The sequence below is a fragment of the Eretmochelys imbricata genome, chromosome 4 (assembly GCF_965152235.1).
Source record: "Eretmochelys imbricata isolate rEreImb1 chromosome 4, rEreImb1.hap1, whole genome shotgun sequence".
Taxonomy (NCBI): domain Eukaryota; kingdom Metazoa; phylum Chordata; order Testudines; family Cheloniidae; genus Eretmochelys; species Eretmochelys imbricata.
Window position 1 is genome coordinate 85,473,684 of NC_135575.1, and position 23,212 is coordinate 85,496,895.

Sequence of the window (23,212 nt, forward strand, 5' to 3'; positions counted from 1 at the left end):
CTAATTCTGTTTCCTGAATTCATTATGTAGAGTAGCTCATATGGTAAACATTATATTCCTTGTAAACTAATGGGTTCTATGTTCTATGCAGTTGTTATATTTCAGAGATCTAAAAGAATCATTTACCTCCAGTATGTGTTCACTTTGCTGTTCTCGGTCTAGCTTTCTTGATGTGGTTATAATTAGCCCTGTAAATATAAAAGAGTAATTTATCAGTCCTTGCAGAAAAGTAATTGTGATGGAGACTGAGCCAGTAATCAGCGATATGCCCAACCCGGACGTCTTCTTTGGTGGTCTCATTCATGTCTGCAGAATTTAAATTTTCATTAAAAAAAGTTTCTAGTCTGTAATTGTGAAGATATCCCTTGGAATGTGAACCAAAGTAGAGCTGTTTTAGTGTCTAGACAGCAGATCCAATTTTGTTCTCAGATACATCTGTACAGCTACTATGAGCCAACAGGAATTGCATGTCTACATCTCACATACAAAGACATATGTGAACTGACCCCACTCATTGCAGGGGGATATTCACTCATAAGTCAATTGTAATGTCTGTCAATCGTTTTAGCAGAAGACAGCTAATCTAGGACTCAAGACTAGGCACTGATCCTCTCCTGTGTCAGATTAAAGCTTCTCTACTAGTGCAAAACAGCTTTAAAGTTGGTTTAGTTGGCCACCAGAGGGAAATCTATGGTGCAGACACATAAGGAGGAGTTCACAGTAATCAAGAAAGGAGATGACATGGAGCCAAACATTTTTAGCTGTAGAGAAATAAAGAAATGGGTGGATGTTAGAGATGTTATGGGGGAAGATGTAATGGGCATTGCACATGGCTTGGTATTGCAACAGGGAGAGAGGAGCCAAAGACAAACGCCAGGCTATGTGAGTGAGTGATGGTGAGAATGGGGAGAGTGACGAGCATTTTGAATATGATGTCAAGAAGAAAGGTTCGATCAACAGTATCCAAAGCAGTGGAGAGGCCAAGGAGAAAGAGAATGGAATAGAGACACTAATATCTGACTAGGAAGAGGTCCTACCCAAATTAATCATTTCTAGGGTCAGGTTAATGACATTAGTCATTGAGACACATTCATGTGAAAATGAAATAAAATAATACCACCACTACACCAGTGGCGTAGCCAAGAGGGAAATGAATCGGAGGGGCGGGGGGTGGGAGAGAGAGAGAAAGAGATCTGGGCACGCCTCCCTTCGACCATTACCAGTCCACCTTGCAGGGGGTGATGGATACTCTGGCTAGGGCCGCCTAGAGCCCCAGGTCCACTCCCACCTCCGGGAAGAGAAGCTGCTCTCTAGCGGCAATGGCCCCTGGCCCAGTCCCATGCTGGGCCTGGCTCCCCAAGTGGCAGGCCTACCTCTCTGAGGATTCCTGTGCCTCCACTGGGTCGCCTGAAGCTCGCCCTACTCCCAGTGGCGAAATAGCCACTGGGCAAAAGGGGTGTGCCCAGGGGCCCCAGCCAATTGGGGGCCCCCAAAAAAACAGGCACCCCACCACAAGCCCCGACCCCACTCCTTGGCAGAAGCACTGGGCAGATTGAGGGAGCTGGGTAAGCCCTCGACCGTGCCCCCGGTTGGAGCACCAGGCTGGCAGAGTGGGGCAAGCTGGGGTCGAAGCAGAGCCAGGGCCCCTGCACCAAAATGCAGGTCCACAGCATCTCTTATCTGAGGATCTCTAAGCACTTTGCAATTATGGGTAAGTACTATTATTCTTGGCAGAATTGAAGTATGGAGATGTTAGTGACTTGCTCAAGATCTTGCAGTAAATCAGTGGAAGAATCAAGAATAGAACTCAGGTCTCCTAATTAACAGTTCTATTCTACCTCTTTTTTATTATAAACACACCTTTCATAACAAAAACATCACAAACTTATCAACTAATGAAAACTGAATTGCTACACCGAAAAAATCTATTTTGTGTCACAGCCCTGATAGAAGTAGAGCTTGAAACTCAAAAAATGAACATCAATAAGTTTCCAGTTTTACTTACATAGAAATGCCAATAGAAGTAGAATTCTGGCATAGCTAGCAAATACTCTGCCACAAAAGAATTCTAGCCTACATACACCAACAAAAATGGACAATCACGTCTAAATAATATGAGTAACTCCTATATATGACAATACCTGTCAACTATATAGACGACTATTATTCTTCAAGAAATGGGTAGCATAAATCACAATCCTTTCAATTATGGTCAAAACTGTCCTCGTTTTTCCAGCAATTTCATTCTTCCATTGTAGTGAGTACTTTTTTCTATCTAACATTTGCTGACCGTTCCTCCCATTTTGTTATATGCACCTCCCCCCCCCATAATAATTATAATAGCTTTTAGTAATATATGCAATGGGTACTTACAGTTAAGGCTAAGATTTTGCCTCGGTTATTTTTAGTAGAAGTCACAGACAGGTCACAGGCAATAAACAAAAAGTCACAGAGCCCCTGACCTGTTTGTGACTTTTACTAAATAAAACTAAAAATAAGTGTACAAGCTGCAAGGCAGGGGCACGTGCACATGGTGGGCTGCAGCCCTCACTGCAAGCTGCGGGGCAGGGACACGTGGCCCCGGCTGCAGGCCCTAGCAGAAGCTGGTACCCCCACACGGGAACAGGGGTGCATGGCCCTGGCTCCAGCCCCAGCCGCAACCCCAGCTTCAGCTGCCGAAGAAGTCACAGAGGTCCAGTAAAGTAATGGAATCCATGACTGCCGAGACCTCTGTGACTACATCATAGCCTTACTTATAGTTAAATATATGGCCACCATACAGTCCAAAGAGAATGGGAATTAATTAAGTACATTAATGAAAGAAAACAGAAAAAATCTGAAGAAAAAACAGAAAACTATAGAAGAGCTATACATTGGGGAGGGGGTGGGGGGGAGAGAGGAAAAAGTCAGATGCACTGACTGTGTATTCAGTTCCTCAGAGTTACATCTTCCCACACAGAGTACAGAGCTGTGAACACTGGCAAGCTTCAAACATTTCATACACGCAAAAACAAAGCATTTACCAAGCCTCTTGGCTGAGGCTGATCATTCCATCCCTTTTCTTGTCACCTGCACACTAGGGAGCGGCTTGGAATTGTTAAATGGAAATGAACAAATGAAGGACCAGATGCTTTCCTCCCCTTATGTAGGCAAAAGGAGCAAATATTTAGATAGAACTTTGGGAAGCAGCAGCTCTGCTGTATGTCTTGTTCTGGGGAGCCCATAAAGTGCTTCTAAGGAAATTTTACATATGCAGGGGGGGATGAACTGCTCTATGAAGCATGAGCACCTTGAGACCCCTCTGACTGAAAATCTGAGATGGAACTGAAGCTCTAGCCTTCTTTCTGCAGTTACAACCACCTTCACAGAAAAACGCAGAGCAGAACAGAGAGTGCCAGCTCAGCTGCTGATGTGTCTTGCTATTGAGGGGTTGGGGAACAGGGCAGGGAGGAGCCCACCAGAGACCACAGTGAAGGGTAAAGTCATTCTAAGAGATCCACGTGCTTATGCTTTGTGTTGCCCTGTGGATCCTTAAGATTCTCAGACTCCACCTACTCCACAAGGCTGGGAAACCCTCCCTTTCAACAGTGGCATGCAGACCTAACTCCATAAGGTGAACCCTGGGAACGACACTAGTGAATGCCAAATACTGCCATAAAGGCTTACATCATAAGGCAAATATATACTAACATATCCCATCTTTACTGCAAATAAATGCCCCAAACTAGAAGTCCAAGGTCTAACCTACTTCTGCACATTACCATTTGTGAAATGAATTTGTCAGGTTAGACTTTTCTGCAACTGAAGTTGATTGATACATTTTGGAAACAGAGAAGTAAGCAATATACTTAAAATTAATATGCTTTGCTGTATTAATAATCATTTTCTAATAATCTTTTGACTAAGTTTTCTGATGTTGCATGCCACACAGTTCTGTTAAAACACTTCAGACTGTTAACAGAAGGGTTTAGTCTTCACCATATATATCCTGTAAATTCAGCAGAAACTAATGCCAACAAAGGAAATATAACACCTCTGGATTTAGAATCTCTCTCTCTCTCTGACAGCCACACACACACACACACCATTCTTTGCATTTAACTCTTTACTGGTATCCATTTTCCTAAAGAAATAAGTAGTATTTAAACATTTATCTGAATAGGATAGCTGCTCTGCTGCAATGTAAATCAAACCCTTTACACATATTAAACACAAACATTCTGAATGTTTAGTGCGGTCCTGAATAGAGAAGGGTGAATAACTGATGTTTTAGTACACTGGAAATTCCAAAAAAATGGGAAAAAAAAATCAGTTCAGGTCAAACTGAATAGAAAAATTGCAAACTCCCCCCCCCTCCCCCAGCAAACTGAAAAAAAAAAAATCAATTTAGGGTCAAACAAATCAACTGAAAAAATATTTTTTCCAGGTGAAGGAGGAGAAGGCAGCAGTCTCACTTGTAACAGTTAGCACTGTGATTAGGGTACTTACCTGGGATGTGGAAGACCTGGGTTCCACTCCACACTCTGCCTGATGTGGAGCAGGAATTTGACCTTGGGTCTCCCATGTTACAGGACAGTACCCTAGCCATTGTGCTACAGGATATAATGCCGTAGGTCCATCTCAATCTGTCCTGTTGAAGCTATTCCACTGTGTATAAATAACTAAAGTCACTGGAGCATGGATTTGAACTATGAATGACAACTCATTGCCTCTTTGAATCACAATTAACAGCTATTGGACCTGGGAATTAAGAGTAAGAATGACTCTATAGCCTGGTGATTAGGGCACCCACCTAGGCTGTGGGAGAGTCAAGTTCAAACCCTTGCTCCAATTTATGCAAAGTGGAGCAGGTTCAACAGGACAGATTATCCACCAAACTATGGAGTATTGTAACCATTGAGAACAGAGGGCTCCACTCAAATGGGGAAGATCCAAGTCCAAATCCCTTTTCCACATCAGGCAGAGAGTGGAACTGAACACTGATCTCCATATCCCAGGTGAATGCCCTAACCATTCAGCTAACTGCTTTAAAAGGGAAGAAGCCTTCCCCTTTCTCCCACTTTTTTTTGGGGGTTGCCAAAACTATTTGGCAAATTCATGTCAAATTCTCAAATAATTTCAGGTTGACCAAACCTGAATTTTTCAGCAAAGACACTACTACTCCAAAAATGTTTACTCAGCTCTAGTATTAACTCAAGGACGTGTCTTTACTAAGTTGGGGCAGAGGGCATAGTAATAAGGCCCAATGCTTCCACGGACATGCAGGCAGCAAACTCCCATTAATGTCAACAGAGATTGTGGGTGAACACTGGCTCCAAATTCTCAGTAACTTTTCAGTGGGGCCAGATGAAGGGCACAACATGACTTTTGCTAATCATGGGTTTTGTAGTGTTTTAAAATCAAGTTACTTTCTGTACTTAGGTAAGGATAAGTATGCTCAATGGTCCAGCTATCAATGTATTTTGATAGAATACATTTTCAATATTGTCAGGATGCTAGTACACTTTAAAAGGTTTCCTTTGTTTCCTTCTTGCCACTCTTCAAATCCCCATCCACGTTTGTTATGGGTGTCAATATCAGGAAACAATTTAGATTGAAAATGGGGGACAAGAATTCAAAAATTCTAATTAAACATGTTTACATACTTACCTTAAAGTCAGAAAGGAAGGAAATACAGAATGAATGCCAAAGTGGTGGAAAAGTAAAGGATGAAGTTTAATTGAGCACTGAAGTAGTTTACGTCTGTAATTAGGTCTGTTCTGAAATCCTTATTATCTGTTGGTGACCATCTTCTGAATAAGGGAAGTGAGTATTGAGCTCTGACAAAACTGGCAGTTTTTGTTCAGAAAAGGAGAGTGTCATTTTACAATCAGATTTTCCTATTTTTTATTCTATCTGCTCTTGCTGAGTGAAACACACACAAATAAAGTCCAATAACTTACAATATTAACTGTGATTTTGCATGTGAATCAATACATACACTCTGTACAGAGTGGGCGAGATAGGTCAGGCATCTTGGGAAAACACAACCTTATGAAAAAATCGTTATTGAGCTAATGATGAAACAAGTGATATTTCTAGAAAATTGGTGTGATTTTACAGTTGGTAATGTTTCAAAACTTGCCACATCAGTAACACATTTTCATAAGGCAGCTTAATTACTTAGAGAGTCTTTGAAGAGATCACAGCCGTGCCACACTAAACAAAAAATGCCAAGCGTAGGTGAGGCTCTATCTAAAAATCCCAGTCATCCTACAAATCATAGAACAAAATATGATTTAACACTTCTCATTGTTCTCCTTCCTTCCTTTTTTGAGTTCGCACTCTTGTGATAGGTTTCAGAGTAACAGCCGTGTTAGTCTGTATTCGCAAAAAGAAAAGGAGTACTTGTGGCACCTTAGAGACTAACCAATTTGAGCATAAGCTTTCGTGAGCTACAGCTCACTTCACTGGATGCCTCTTGTGATACTGTCTGCTTGAATTTCTAAACAGCTCTATTCGAGTTTCGAATCTCCAGATTAAAATCACTTCAGTTTTGTCTAGCCTAGGTTAAGTACCATTGAAACGTTTGGGGAAAAAATATAGAAGACCAAAAATGTAATAATTTAGAACTTTACGTAAATAGCATAAATAAGACAGTCCCATATGCAAACAGCATCACTCCCTAGATAAAGCATCGTTGGCAAACCTGTGTTCAAATGTCAGCTCAGCTACCAGTTCACTGTGTGAGCAAATCACGTGTTAACCTGGCTATCTCAGTTTCTACAAGTATAAAACAGTATAGCGCCCTACCATCTCCCTTTGGCCATTAAGGGACTATTAGTTAAATCCTGTAAAGTGCTATGTAACTCTTAATGCATTATCATATGAAAACTAAGATTACATTAAAAAGATATTCAAGAAGTTGGATCCCAAGTAATACTTCATTTAATACCCATCAGCAAAAGCTTTAATTAAAAAAACAAACAAACTAAAAAAACAAAACACTGCCTATTCATTTTATAATGTCATCTCAGTTTCTGCAAAGGAAATGGAAACTCCTGAATTTCACTCTTGGCAAATAAGGGGAAATTAAATTTCAAATATGTTTTAAATTTACATAAAGGATTTGAAGATGTATTTAATACATTTTTTTGTTTTATTCTATCATAAAAAACTGGACCATTTACTTATACAGTATGGCTAACAAAAATGGCATAAAAAAGGAGGAGAGGTTTCAAGATTTGCTGTTTTGTTGAATTTTATGCATCAAGCACGTTCAGTTTACAGGTTTAAAAAAACCCATCTCCTCCTCCCTCCTTCTGCCAGCTTTGCAAACTCAACCTGGGATCTGAGAATTAAGGGAATTCCTCCCTCCTTCCCCAAATAAATCATCACCAGTTATAAAGGTTCTGCAGTCTAAAATAGGCCCTCAATGACACCAATTGTTTTTAATGGCTTTGCGCAGGTGTAAATAATTAGAATATAATAAACAATTCTTTCTAGAACAAATTCATAAGAACCAGCTCACTCTTGGCTCTGCAGGCTTAACAGAAGTAAAAAGCAGTAAAAACATATTTTGGGGTCACTAAAGTCAGCAGATACAATACACTGGGAGGAAATCTGATTAGTGAGGTGCTATTGTTTCAGTCACTTGTTTGAGTAGAACCACACTTTAAAATAGTTTTAATCTGACAAGGACCATCCTTCTTCTTTGTTTGCTTGTTTTGTTTGTTTATTTTTCTTATAAATTCACCAATCTGACTCTGAAACACAAAAGCATAAGCAACCAGTGTTGATGGATTATGTTCCACCACTTTTTGTTTTGTTTTGCTGAAACAAACAGCCATCCAGTGAGCAGAGGTGCAATGATCAAACTTTAGTCCTAGAATCGTGCAGGCACTAATGATGATGCTTTTCGCAAATACCACGTAAATAATTTATCACCAGGTTGACTTGTGCAGAAACAGAAGGGAAAGTTTTTCCTAAAACGATCATTAACTAAGAAAAGGGACAAAACTCATAGACGTGTAAATGTAACATTTATTTCCTCAAGAGAACATTACAAACTATGGGAAATGAAAAAAACCTCTTTTGAAGTGCTGAACGAGTGGACTATGCATATAACTAAATAGTCACATAGCTACTAGCAATGTAGTTCAAATACCTGCTTAACTTTAAGCACATGCTTAATTCCATCCCTGTTCACCAAAGCATTTAAGCATGGTCTAGATAAAATAGTACTTAGTCCTGGCTCAGTGCAGGGAACCGAACTAGCTGATCTATCGAGATCCCTTCCAGTCCTACAGTTCTGTGATTCTATGTGTGTAACTTCAAGTATGAGTAGTTCCATTGATTTAAATGGGACTTAAGTACAGTAGAACCTCAGAATTACGAACACCTCAAGAACAGAGATTGTTCGTAATTCTGAACAAAATGTTATGGTTGTTCTTTCAAAAGTTTACAGCTGAACACTGACTTAATACAGCTCTGAAACTTTATGAGGCAGAAGAAAAATGCTGCTTTTAACCATCTTCATTTAAATAAAACAGTAACAGAAAAAGTTTCCTTACCTTCTCAAAAACTTCTTAAAAATTTCCCTATTTTTTTTTAGTAGTTTACATTTAACACAGCAATGTGCTGTATTTGCCCCTTCCCCCTTCCCCTTTTTTGGGGGAAGGGGTCTCTGCTGCTGCCTGATTGTGTACTTCCAGCTCCAAATTAGGTGTGTAGTTGACCGGTCAGTTCGTAACTCTGAGGTTCTACTGTACTTGCTTAAGTACTTATGTACATGGCTCCAACACTTAGGACCAGATCCTGCTATTTTCACTCAAATAGTGCCTTACTCTGAACAGTCCCATGGAACTGTGCAACAAGATAGGTAAAAATAACATGTAAATGGGATTTTGTCATTGACTTCAATAGTGACAGGATTTCACCTAATGAGAGTAAAAAGATAGCAGCCCGGCCCTTACTGATGAGCTTGTATCATAAAGTTAGAAATTCAATAAAGTACAATGATGTCAATGTTTATGAGTGTTGTGTGTGTTGCCATGACAGACTGCAGGACTTTATATATTGGATCAAAGGTCCATATCTTTATCCCATATCTAATATTTCACAGAGTCACTTGCGTTATCAGTAGCCAAAGAACTTTACTCAGTCTAGTACATAATTTCACATCTCTCTCAGTCAGACCTACCTCCCCGCACTATTTCAACAGTCGTCAGCAACAAAGATTTGGAATTTGCTGATCATAGAAGGCATTAATCATTTTAGTGATTTCACTCAGGAAGTACAGACAGGACCTGCAGCCTCCCAGAGATTAATAATGTATGGGCTAGAGACGAAAAAACAGCATTACACAAACATCTGAAAGTCAGTCAAGCGAATAAACATTTTGAATCTTTAACTTTTTGTATTAGAAGGCTGAAAACTAGTTTAGTGAGTGTATTATGGTAAATTGCTTATATGCATCATCAAAATGGCAACTATGCAGATTTGAGCACATCTACTTTCAGGCTATACAGACTCCTTTTATGAAGGCATAAGTCCTTGAGAAAGTAATATCTAGACTTAAAAGAACTGTTTTCACACTGGAATATTTTAGGGCTCAAACCACAAAGGGATTTAAGATGTTTAATTGCAATTACTTTAGGTGCCTAAATCAAAAATTCAAGTCCTCAAAACCCCTGCTTAGCACTCTCTAGGCACCTAAAGTCCTTAGGTGCCTAAATTTCCACTAGTAAATTCCCCATGGCACCTAAAAGTTTGCCAGTGAGCATATGCACATCTCTCTGTCTAGATGTCCAGGCACCTATCTTATGCCAAAGTCCCACCACGATTCCGCAAACTATGGTTCTCCCACTTATCTTGCCTGTGGACCCCAACCCAGTAGGCATGCTCAGAAGTCACCACCTGGATCAGGACCCACAAAACACAATGCTGGAGTAGGAGTTGCCCCTTATAACCTTTAGCCTAGTGGTTAGAGCACTCATCCACAATGTGGGAGACAGATTCAATTCTCTCCTCTGCCTGACGGGGAGAAGAGACTTGCTCTCCCTCCTGGCTCCAAAGAAAGCGCTTAGGCATCTAACTCTAGGAAAGGGTTCATGGCTGTGAATCCCAAGCAGAAGGCGACTTTGGCCATTACTCTCTTCAGCATTGCCTATTGGCTACCTGAGGCAGCTCCCCACCCAATGTACTCGTTGTTGTGGCCTCATTTCATAGGTGCCTAACTCTCCTCATGCATTGCATAAGGAGCCTGGGTGCCTAATTCAAGGATGGGGATTCCAGGTGTTGGAACACTGAGTCTAAGTGCTCTTTGTGGATCTAGCTTTTAGTGTGAACTGCTGGAATTTTAAACTACAGCGATCAAAATCACTGTTGTGGATTTAGGAGAGAAAGACATCTAAATAAAAAAAAAAGTAGAATGAATAATTTTGTTTTGATAGCAATTATTTGGTTTTGCTTTATTCACAGATTACTGAAGGACTAAATAATATCATCATTTTGTCTCCACCAAGACTTTGTTATAAACAAAACTTCCCCCAGAAAGATAACGATTCCACAACCTTCGGACTGAGTGTAAACATTTTCAAAAATTGTTAAGTCCCATCAATTTACAATGGAATTTAGGTGCTTTTGAAAATTTTATGCTGTTGTTCAATTGTCTTAATTTCTTGTGCTGGTTCACATACCCACTCAGATGAGGCAATAATACAATACATCTTAATAAAGGTGCAGAATGTACATTTCTGCAAAAAACATTTAGATTTTCCTGCCCTAAAGAAGTGGGAGTACAAGTGATTAAATTAACTTTCCTCAAAAGGTTGTTACGAAGAGGACAGTGATCAACTGTTCACAGTGTCCACTGAGGACAGGACAAGAAATAATCAACTTCATTTGCAAGTGAGATGTAAGTTAGATATTAGGAAAAAACTTTCTAACTATAAGGATAGTTAAGCACTGGAATAAGATTCAAAGGGATGTTGTGGAATCCCCATCACTGCAGGTTTTTAAGACCAGGTTAGACAAACACTTGTCAGGGATGGTTTAGATATACTTGGTCTCGCTTCAGTGCAGAAGGCTGGACTAGATGATCTCTTCAAGTCTCTTCCAGCTCTACATTTCAATGATTCTACATCATCAATTTAAAAATCATATTTCCTTCTGGATTTAAACTATTATCATTACAAGTAACCACTAAGGTTTTGTCGTCACTAGACAGTGGTACCACTTTAAGCAAACCACCAGTACAATTAACGCAGGACACACAACTCCGTGGATGCAGGTTATATAGGAGTATAAAAATGCTTTACACTGATCTAGCTATTCCCACTCCGGAAGGGGCATAACTATACTGGTATGTCGCCTTTATAAGCGGTGAAACTACATCTACACTAGGGCCACATCTCCATTAGAAAGTTTTACCAGTAGCATTAGTGCTGGCATACAGCTGCCGACAATGCAGTTTTTCTTGGCTGTCTTTGCTGCTGCTGCAGTGCATCCTCACAGCAACAGGTTATATCAGCAAGGTATGCTGCAGTGTGGGTAGGTATCCCAGTTATCTTCCATGCCACTGTCTGGGGAACTGCCTCATGGAAAATTTTTTCAGTGCATTGTGGGACATCAATGTGCCTCTCAGGGAATTGTGGAAGCTTAAGATGAAATTCCCACAAGTCCCTCTATTCCATCCCATAATATTATTTTTGTGTTTGTTTTTTAAAAAAAAATTCTTTGCAATTCCTCCATTGCATCTTATAGCTTTTTACTGGTCTAACTTTTTCTTTAAAACCAAAAGGGGGTGGGGCAGGAGAACACCCCACACATTCTCTCCCATCTCCACCACAAACCAAACAGTTATATTAGTAAAACTTTAAAATGTAGATGAGACTTAAGGTTTCTGTAACTGAAACTGATGAGTGAGAGAACAAATTTCTCCCAAGTTTTTCCAGTCTGCTTACTCTTACTCTGTATACTTGTGCATAGTCAGGTTCCTTCTAAGTATTCATGTTTGCTTCTGTTGCTATTTTGTTAACAATACATAATTTCCTGTAAAATGAACCTTGGTTTTGTTGGAACAAGCCTTGGTTTTATTACCACTAGGTAGCAAGTAGCATTGAACTCCTGTTAAGTCTCCTCTCTCCTTGCAACAGTATACTGCCTTCAGTGACATCCAAACCACCAAAGCCACAACCAAATAAAATACCAACAGTCCAAGTCCATTCAGAAATCAGTATGTGAGGTGACTTCCTTTTCATTGTTCGCCAATTTCTTCCTCTTCTTGAGTCCTAAGCTCTTTAATAGTAAGCTCACCGCTATTTGCCCAGTGTCTCATGATACCTGGCAAGACAGTTTCAAGCTGTCATAATCGTATTGTTTAAACAGCTAATAAAAATTATCTCCTCTATAAAAAAACTTAAGGTTTATTTCAGCTAATGCAAATATATATTACTCTACTCAAACAGCAAAATCTCAGTGAGGCCAACATTTTAGTTGTTAATCTGTAATAAAGTCATGATCAGCTGAAAGCAGAAACATAAAAGAGTAATGATTAAAGGATTAGTTAGTTTTAAGGTTCACTTCATCTGCTCCAGATGTTTTTATACTTCATGATTAAACTGCCATAAAATGCCTGCACCGTAAGTATGAATCTCAGAAGCTTTTGATGAATTCTTCAGGATAGAAAAAAAGACCATACATAACTCTTTGGACTTTTCTGCTCAGTGTAAAACTTTGGTTGATGGATACTGGATCTGACATTTACTGTAGCTAAACAAACTTGAATATTTAACTTTTTTTCTTGCATTCATTAAAGACACCCCACCTATTCAACTCAATACATTTGTATAGTGGAGCCAGCTATCAACCACCATAAATTTGGACTCAGTATTTATGGTGGCTTCGCCCTGCTGTGCAAACAGTTTATGAACTTTAAACCTGCCATTTTAATGTTATTTGGTAATTAGCAATATCTTGTTTCAGAGAGAAACATCCCAGGCATTTTAAAAATATAGTGAGCAGTTTTTCCAAGCTGTTACAATTGTCAGGAAACTTATTTTTACTACAATTAAACCGTTTTTACTTAGGGAAAAATACTTCCACAATGTTCATTTGTGCTTTATTTTCAATTATAGCACAAGAAAAATGGCAACACTATTGAAAATTGTAAAAACGACAACAAAATAAAAATCTCACCAACTGAAACTCTTTTTGGACACACGACATTTCTACAGACATCAAAATGCATCATGGAACATAAACAGAAAATGTATTACTACTTGAAAAAAATCAATCTTTTGCCAGCTACAAAAGTAGCACAGAAACTCTCTCATTAAGTCTGACACACCAAGATACGGCCAAATTCTGCTCTCCTACATACTGGTGCAACAGAGCAACAGTTGGTCCACAGAAGTTTATGTAGTCAGCTGCATGAAATCAAAAGATTTCAGGAAAATTATAGTGATGTGCCTTAAGCAAAATAAGAAATTAAAATGTGTGGTTTAACATGTAAGCTTCTTAGTACTTAATGTATTATATTAAAAGGAGCTGCCTTTTGGGAAATAAGACGTTCCAACATACCCTATACAAGATGTCAGATAAGGCAACAGCATGCAGGTTTTATGTTAAGTTAGTCTGCCCTATTACAGTGTTGTAACTCTATCCTTGGAAAGCAAACTTTAAAGAGCAGATTTTCATCTCAATTACCTTGGTCTACTCTAGAGCCACTCTAGCTTTACACAGAATGATCAAGAACAGAATTTGGACCTAAATGTAAAGAGATACTATATTCAATTTTGCCCTCAGAAGGGTTCATTGTTAATTGGTGAGAGTCCCCGTGGCCTAAACAAGGCCAAAATAAACTCTATTATATAGGAAATCAAAAAGAATGCAGATGCAGCTGATAATTCAGTTGCAGTCCCCGTCCCCCCACCCCCGTCACATTCAGTGTTACCACAGTATGCCTTATAACACAAGCAGAGAAAACAAAACACATTACATGGTAAATATTAATTTTAGAGAAGATGAAGCAGCAAATTAGTTTGATTTGAGAAGATATTTTAAAAAATGATTAAGAAATGTTATCCACTTTAAAGAAAAATCTCAAGACAAAGGATGAAAATCTAAGCTAGTTTGATTGCATTCTGCTTAGGTGACAAAAACATGTTCCTTTCCTTTCTGTTTAAACTACACATGGGACAGGGAACACAACTTTCTGAGCTAAATTATTAGCTTTTGTTTGATTGTTTTGCTATTTTTACCTGTTTTAATTTATCTGATTTAAAGGGATTTTTTTAGGATACTAAACTTTAAATTCACTGCTTCCACTGAAAGCTTTTCAGTTGTAAAAGATGGATTTCCTTCATCAGCTTTAACAACTTCTGTACTCTATTCTAGTTGAGAATCAGGTCTCCTGTAGCAACTTTGAGAACTGATTTTTGGCTTCACACACAGAAAAGTTAATATACATAACTCCCTCTCCAATACCAAGAGAAAAGTGGAGAGTTTTCCAAAAGATTCAATATGCATATTAAAACAGCAGATTTGGATGGAGCTGTGCCTAGACATGATACATTTCTCACGAAACTGAAACAGTAAGTAATGGCTGGTTACCCAAAACAATAAAAAGAGATGTAAAAATATAGCATTAACCAGCCTGCCTCACAATGAATTTTTTTTTCCAGCAAAAAGGATTCTTGTCTTTGAAAGGAAAATATGAAATTCCAAACATTTTGGTGCTTGGTTTTTTGTTTGTTTTTTGCTGGGCTGCTATGAGTTTAACACTCATCTTCTTGAAATTTTTTCTGACTACATATCTAAATCTTCTCAAAATGAAAGAAAAGTTAACCTGAAAGGATAGCAACTCTCTGAGATGGGATTCTCATCCACTGTCTTTTTATCCTTTGATATTAAGAATGGTTTATGTTGGACATATGCACACTGACAGAAATCCAGAGGAAGCAGGAGTTCAAAATGATATCAGGAATACTCCTCCTGACAGCTTTATACATTATCTTAAGATTTCTTTTTGTGATTTGTGTGCGTGCATTGCTGCAGGCTACTAGTTCCATATGCATGTTATTAAAATAATAAATTAAAACATTTCAAAATTAAGAATTAAAACACAAAGAACCCCAATATTTGTCATCTAACTTATACTGCCCTGTTTACACCAACTGACAAGTAGGTTCAATTAAATAAAAATAGGCAACACACACTGCCCATACTTGAAAATGGAACTTGAAGCTTCCCCCTCTCTTCCAGAGCCTCTTCTTCCTTTTCATGAGCAAATTTACTCCTCTTCCTCTATTTCTGTGGTGGAATTTCAACCCATACTAGATGCTGAAAGTTTCTTTGAGGGATTTCCCAACAGCAGAGCCCTAGAATACACACTAGCCTAAAGATAGTGCTCTGTGCTGCTAGTAGGGAGAGAGAAGGACACAGAACAATGCCAGACAACATCTGAGTATAAAAATATTTCACCAAGAAGAGTTGGCCAGCCATGCCAGAAGAAAGACTGGAGGCAAGGGATGTGATTTAATTAGGCTGCAACTTTATTCACCAAAAATATCTGGGAATACTTGGCAATAAGTTGTACAGTGCAGGTTATCATAATTTCCTTAACCATTTACACATAATCCCCTACCTGGCTCCAGCCACACTGTAGCTAGAACCCTGCGACCCTCCCCTCACAAGAGGAGGGTCGGCTCTCCACTGTACCAGACAAAGATGCCCCAAAACTCCCCCTTCTTAGCTCCCTAAGGGATGCTTTCCCTCAAATCCTCCTCAACTCCATTTTGTCTGATAAATGTATCCCTTCCATCACAAGAACTTGCACGGAACAGCTGTCACAAGTTTCACTTACTAAATTGTGAGATTATAACTTAACTCCCCAACACCACTTCACCGGGTGCCAAACCTGCTGTGGGGAAGGGGAAAAACCCCCACCACACCTTGGCCAGTCTGGCAGAGAGAGAAAAATTCCTTCCCTGGCCCCAAGGAAAAAGGGTGATAAGTGTGATGCCCACAGCAAGTCATGAGGAAACTCGGTCCTTTTGCAAATTTCATGGGTAGATGCTGCCAACCCAATCCTGGTAAGTTCTGTATGGGAAAAATACCTCCCGCACTCCACCCACCCAGTCTCAGTCTCCCTGTCGGAAAGAATGGCAGTGCCCTCCTCCTGAGTAAGCCCAGCTGCTTCCTCCTCTTCTCCACAAACTTCCCCTTCATCCCCCTCTACTACCCATTTGGGGGGAGATGGGGGATAGAAAAACCAACTTAAATGCAACAAGTACCCTTTTCCTTCATCATCAAGGACTCACTCCATGGATGCTGTAGTGAGCACATTTTGAAAGCAACAAGGGGAAGGCCTACATATGAGACTATTTGCTCCTTCTAGCTGGTCTTTAATTCTCAGTGCAAGTCCTGTAACTTGATTGTGTTTGCTCAAATAAAGACAATCCAAAACAGCAGAGGTGTATTCTCATATCTATGCAAACATGAAATAAATAGGTGCAACCTAACAGAAATCTGTCCTATTTTTTTCTTTTCAAATGCTTTTAATAGTGTGTATACATAACGGTGACAGAATTAAAAAGAAATTCTGACAATTTTTTTTCTGACAAAGAAAAAAAAATGCCCTTTTTGCACAACCAAAATCAAACTGATGGTACCCTGCTAGAGGACTTTTGTCATTTCACTTTGTCAGTGAAACTGACAAAAAACTTTTCTGGAGGACTGCTAAGCTGAGTGCCCAGGGGCAAATTCTGGGGCTGGAGCACCAGACAGCCCAGGCACTCCATCTGCCCCCAAGCCCTTGGAAGACCAACCTGGGTGCTCTTCCCCTCCAGTGCTGGAACTGTGGACTCTGACTCTCCAGCAGCTAGGCAGGAAGGTTCTTGTCAACTTTACTTGTGAAGATCCAAAACAAAATGAAATTGAATTTTTATCAAAAAACCTTCCCAAAAAAAATGTGGTTTTGACCTTTCGTCCCATTTTGGGGCAAAATGTTTTTCAGAAACACAATTTTTTTTTCATGGGAAGGGCTTTCCATTTTCCATCTGGGTCTACACTGTGCACTTACAAAAATCAGCCCTGTGCAAGGAGCAGTACTTACCATCCAACAGGGAAGGAACCATACCTCAGAAAGGCAAGATACTCTTCTTGATTCCAAAGGTTGTAATGTGCTATGATTATTATTATTTCCACATTCTAGCTCAACTCATCTGTGATGGCATCCAACCCCCCTCCACACAAGCAGAGTTCCAAGTACATAGTACCATGCCTGCAGCAGGAATGTGAAGTGGTTGCACAATAGCATGGGAAGGGGATCTTATTTTTCCTTATGCCTCTGCAATGCTATTTAAGCCAGGCCACAAGATGGCCTATCCTGTTGCAATTTAGAGTGACAACAATTCTGGGGTAGTGGTGTTCTTTCATTTTCTTTATTTTTCTTGCTTCATACCCCACCTCTTTTCTAAAAAGAATATAGTGGAACTATATTTTAAAAAAAATATTCATTTAAAAGACTACAGACAATGTCTGAAATAAATCTGTCAATAGTCTAGTCACATATCTTCAAACGCTTGCTAGTACTTTTATAAAGAACAGTAGTCCTGTGCTAAATTAAATTCTGTCTTCAAATGCAGGGCTATATATTGACCTCAGTCTGTATGTGCAATCCCCATTGATTGAAATGGCAGTTTTGCAGCCTATTAATTTCAATAAGACAAAAATTTGACCTGAAGATAGCAAGACTGCACATCTTCATTTATTCCTCTCCCCAATATATGTCAAATAAGCAACAGCTAATCATATAATTACTATATACCTTCTGAGATTTGTGGCAGAAATGGATAGGGCATAAATTGGCACAATCTGAACAGCTAAAAATCGCAGCTAAATGCAATTTTGGTTTTTCAGAAGATTTAGCATATGATTTAACAAAAAATGTTTGATTCTAGTTTTGAAAATGTTAGCTCAACCAGGATGAAGAGCCACAATGTTAAACAATGAAGATTTCCTTTGTTAAAAAGAAGTATATACCCCACTGTAGCCACAGGGCCTTCATTTCCTAACTAAGCAGTTCTCCAACAATATCGGAAACCCTTGGAAGTTGTTTGCAGCTGTAGCCATTTCCTATTACACTTTGCTCAGTCTCCAGATCAGCCACAGCAAACTGACATTGCTTTGAATGTTAGGAACAGTTGTAAACTGATATGAGCATGTGACCTGGATGATCTGCCATTATACTCACTGACTATTAGCATTTTATGACTTCACAATACTCTAAGGATTAGCAAAGACTAGACTAGTCAATTGACAGGAGAATCCTTACACTAAGCATGTCCAAAATTTTAATCTCATTGTCTGAGGTTAAACTTTTTAAATTAAATCTGCATTATACGGTGGGACTTTACGTATAAAAATAAAGGTGACATTTTCTAAAATAAAATAAAATAAAATAAAATAAAAGCCTTTAATTCAAACACTTTTTTCGTGCTCAAATGTTATGCACATTTTAAGGCCCACAGGCTATGGTTTGAACTACAGGAGCTGCCACACATTAGCAAAATTCCTATCAGACTTTTTTAAAAAGCAACAACATTCAAACACAAATCAAACCAAAGAAGTGCAGCAAAACTATCAGTGTTACATCAAAAAGATTATTTTAAAAAGAACACTAAGATTGCAAACTCAAGCACTCACAAGTTAGGAAATACCAGGATTAACACTGCCTATGCAACCTTAATTCGCTCCCTTTGTGTGTATCCCTCCTCTTTCAGGGAGGATTAAAAAAACAGATGATTTTAAGAAAGAAATAAAGCAGGTTTTTAAAATTGTATATTTTAATAAAAATTAAATACAGATTTATTTTAAAAAACTATATAAAAGTACATTTGAAATTATTAGAACCTGCCTTAAGCCCTAACCTTACTATAATCTATTCAAAATCATTTTTTTTAAACACACACACACAAAGTGACACGTTTGCTGCCAAAGTCCTAAAGGAAGCCAAATGACTGAATTGGTTGAAGTCACTTGCTGAGCATCTGGAACCAGAGTTTGAAGTGCTAAGTCAGCTTTTGAAAGCACTAGCTTCTTCTACAGGTACAGAGAGAATGTTTCCTTCATTTAAGTATTTTCAAATAGTTCAGTGACTAGTTCACTCAAAGTTAAGCAACCAACTGGGAGTTCAAAAAGCAGAAAAAGTTTCTCTCTCTCTCTCTTCCAGTCTATGAACAAAAAGTAGGCGTGAGATGATTACATCAACTAGCTAGAAGTACCAATGTGAAACATGATTAAAATAAATTGTTTAAATCAAGATTTCCTGGTTGGTGATTTAAATCAGCCCACCCTGTGGTCTTTAATTACATGACACATAGTAGTTTTTCTACAGCCCCCTGACTCATTCAGTGTACAAGATGGATTATGCTCACTGAATAGATAGCTATTCAATATTTCCTTTTATCCTCCATATTCAATGTGTGGCTCCCAGCTGTATTTGCCACCTACCATCCAAACCCTGTACTGAATACAAAATTATTAGTTTCTTTATGGGTATGGCTATGGTGTTCTCATCATAGTATCAGAGTATTTCACAGAAACAAATGCATTTTATCTTCATGACACCCCAAGAGTTTAGGTGGTTTTATTCCCATTTTATAGCTGGAGAACTGAGGTGCACAGAGATTAAAGCAAAAATTGTCAGTGTCCACTAATTTTGGCTGCCCAGATTAAGATAGCTACTTCCGGATTTTTCAGAGTTCTTAGCATCATCATAACATTTTATATGTTCACAAAGCACAGATCCAACTGACTTCAGTTGCAGTTATGACCACTCAACACTTCTGCAAATCTAACCCCAGATGTCTCATATTGGGCACCCAGAAAACAAGGAAAACACAATTAATGACTACCTGTGATAATCTGGGTTTAAGTGAATTGACTAGGATCACATAGGAACTCTGTGGCAGAGGCAGAATCCAATTCTCCAGGGTGGCATTCAACTTCCTTGCACAGGAGACCATCCTTTCTCATCCTGTAATCCCGTCTCATTCTCTGTACACTACCTGACTTCTACAACAAAATGTGGCAGAGATTCCTACAGACAGTAGTGTCATTCATTGCACATGCCCAATTCATTCAGAATGCAGTCTGTCCTGTGCATTGAATGAGGCAGGATTCCTCTGGGAAAAGACTAGACATATCAATCTAGCAAAAATTAATTTTATTCTCCATTCTAATGGACAAATCCCTGTCTGAATAGATGGATCTCTGTTGGGGAAGAGAGTGGATGCAGCCTTTTCACCTCTCTGGCAGCCGAACAGGATTCTAGCCTCATGCTCAATGATATACTTGGTGGAAATCAGCTACCAAGGTAACTGGTACCCCATTTGCACTGTGGCCCTCTGTCCTAACATGGACTGGCAATGCTGTTCCCACCCTCCCAATGCACGCCCTCTAAGTAACAGAAGGCAGCACAGGCCTCTTTTCCAGACAGCTCAAAATATCATCCTTTCGTGTCTCACTCTTAAGGCTGGTCTACACCTAAACCATAGGTCAACCTAGCTACTTCATTTAGGGGTGCAAAAGTTCACACCCTAAGAGCCATAGTTAAGACGACCTATGCCCCAATGCAGACATGCCTAGGTAGACCCTCAGGTACAAGTGACTGAAAAGCCCCTTCCGGCACGGTAGCAAGTGTCTATAACACAAGCACTACACAGTCACGTAGCTGGAGCACAGCAACCGTGCCGCTGTACCACAGACATACCCTGAGTTATAATACAGCTTGAATTCTTTAACAAAGAGCCTGGTTTATACCACAGTACAGCAGAACTAACATATCCATGTGAAACATATATTCAGAGGCTGCCCTGCCAAAAGTCAATCAAACCCCTTTGTTTGTGGACTACAACTTAATGGCTCTAGGCCAGAGGTAATTAACAATACTCAAGTGTTTTACCTGCTGAGCCATTATTACTTGGTCAGTTAAAGCTCAACCCTTTCCTTTCAGTGGAGTTTTCAGGCTAACAAAAAATAACAGACATAGTACAAAATTACAGGAAGTAATAATAGAAAAACAGCATCCTGCCACAAGGGGATTTTACCTTAAGGAAATATATAATTTAAAGTAATTGCATTATGTAAAATAAATCATAAACAAAAATATACAGTGCTTTACAAAGAATTCACGAATACACTCACCAAACCCCTGTAGAATAGATAAATATAAGTCCTCTGTAAAATGAAGATTAAGTGACTTGTCAAAGATCAAGGCAAACACAAAGTCAGATTTCCTGACTCCACCAGTTCTGTACTTTTATTTAGCTATCCTAAGGCAAACAGGAGGTTTGGAAGTAGAGAATCTAGTAGTACTTGTTTTAGTGCTGGGTGCTATATAGCATCTCAAATACACACATTTCTCTGAATCTCAAGTAAATGTATTGTTCCAGGGGGTCCCAGTATGTTGGTGAAGGAATGGATTTGAAGAAACATCAAAACTCATCTTGTTTTAGACTTTCTTCCCCAACTGAAATGCACCACTGGAAAAAGTCTCTTTCCTCTACTCAACTATAGCACTATGCTTGTATTTAAATAGTCTCTTTGTAAGCTGGCAGCATTTGTAAAAGGTTAGTGCTATATCATTTTGTGGAGGTTTTTTTATACATTTGTCTCCTATATAGCAATGTGTACCTCTAGAAGGCGCCTCATTGCCTCCCAAGCACCCCCTTGTGACTAGGCATTGCTCTGCTGTGGCCAGCCTCAGTTTCTCCCCTTAATAAGGGGACACTGAGGTCACAAACATCTCGGTCAAGGAGAAGCCACTCTACAGCAATAAATAAATCTTGCTGAAAGCAGCACTTGTACAAGAGTTTAAAGGCTTTTACTTCAGAGCCTGCATAGAACTTTAAAGTCCCAAAACAAAATATCTCTAGGTTCCAGCAGCAGCTCCTTCTACTGTAAGGCCTCAGGCTGTATAGCTTTGTAGTCTCTCTCCTGGTTGTTTAGGGTCTCTCCCAGGCATCCCTATCTGGAGAGCTTTTGCCTACTTCAGATTCCCTAGGAGCTCCCCTCCCCTGGAGCTTCCTTTCTTCTCAGGAACTTTTTTCAGCTGAGCTCTCTCTCCTAAGCGTTCTATTAGGTCCATGTGCTTTTTAATTAATTAACTGCCTTCTATCTACTTAGGCAGTTAACTATCCCCAGGTGGACACAAGTTGGCTCATTCTCTTCGGTGGAGCTTGGCATAGGTAGACTAGGCTAGGCATCTGACTCCCTTAAAGGGCCAGCACTATAACAAGACCATAATAATATCTGAAATCTCCCAGTTGTAGTAAACTGCTAATAAAGCAATGGGGAAAGGATCAGAGTCAAATGTGTTTAGTCAGTTGTGTTTGTCAACATGAATCCAGCAATTTCTTATTTGAAAAACTGGATCTTTGTGACTTTGGCTCCCCATTCTCAAAGTAACAGAGAAACTCCACATTTCCATATATAAAAGCTAGTAACTAATTGATATTGTGTGACTATGCTACAAATCCTTGCTATAAGATGCTTCCAGTGCTAAGAATCAGAAAATGAATAACTGGACTGCACTTAATGGGTAGGGAAAATGGGTAAAATGCTCCCTATCAGACATATCAGGGGAAAATAAAAGATCTGAACATGAGCCTACAGTGGTGGACCTCAGTCACAGGAGTCCAGATTTTTTGGTACTCAATTATTTCTGCTAAACATCTGGGTGGAACACAGCAGAAGTGGCTACATTTTAGTAATAGGTAAATTCAAACACACTACTGAACAACCATCAGAATAAAAAGCAATATATACATATAAGATGCTATAAGGACAAAGTACAATCTCTCCACTCTGGCTTCCATTTCTGAGCAGTGGTAGGATCAAACTGATTGACTGGCCTGAGCCACATATTCTGAAAGGCTATTAAATGTTGCTATTTCAACCTCCTTCTTCCAAAATCTCTGAGTAGGTCTGGAGTCCCACAATTTTGGTTAACCTGGGCCATATTTAGCCTTAATCCATTTCTGCAAAGAAGAATGAAGGAACAGTGAAGGGCTCTACATGTGCTAGTGAATCGGGAAAGTCATCCTTTAATACTGATGGATTAAATGATCAAAACCATAGAATAGTTATCATGGATTGCATATTTGGCTACAGTCTAAGACCAAGAAAGTTTTGCAATTAATCTCTGCTTTGATTGTCAGTTGCT

At 39.2% G+C, this 23,212-nt stretch overlaps 1 protein-coding gene across 2 annotated transcripts in view; it reads right to left on the reverse strand.

Moving 5' to 3' along the window:
* FAT1 (FAT atypical cadherin 1) overlaps positions 1-23,212 on the reverse strand; it is a 133,688-nt gene that overhangs the window by 64,358 nt on the left and 46,118 nt on the right. For both annotated transcript variants that reach the window (XM_077814557.1, XM_077814556.1), the window contains exon 3: positions 127-188. In XM_077814557.1, the coding sequence (XP_077670683.1) occupies positions 127-188 (62 nt within the window). The remainder of the gene's footprint in view (positions 1-126; positions 189-23,212) is intronic.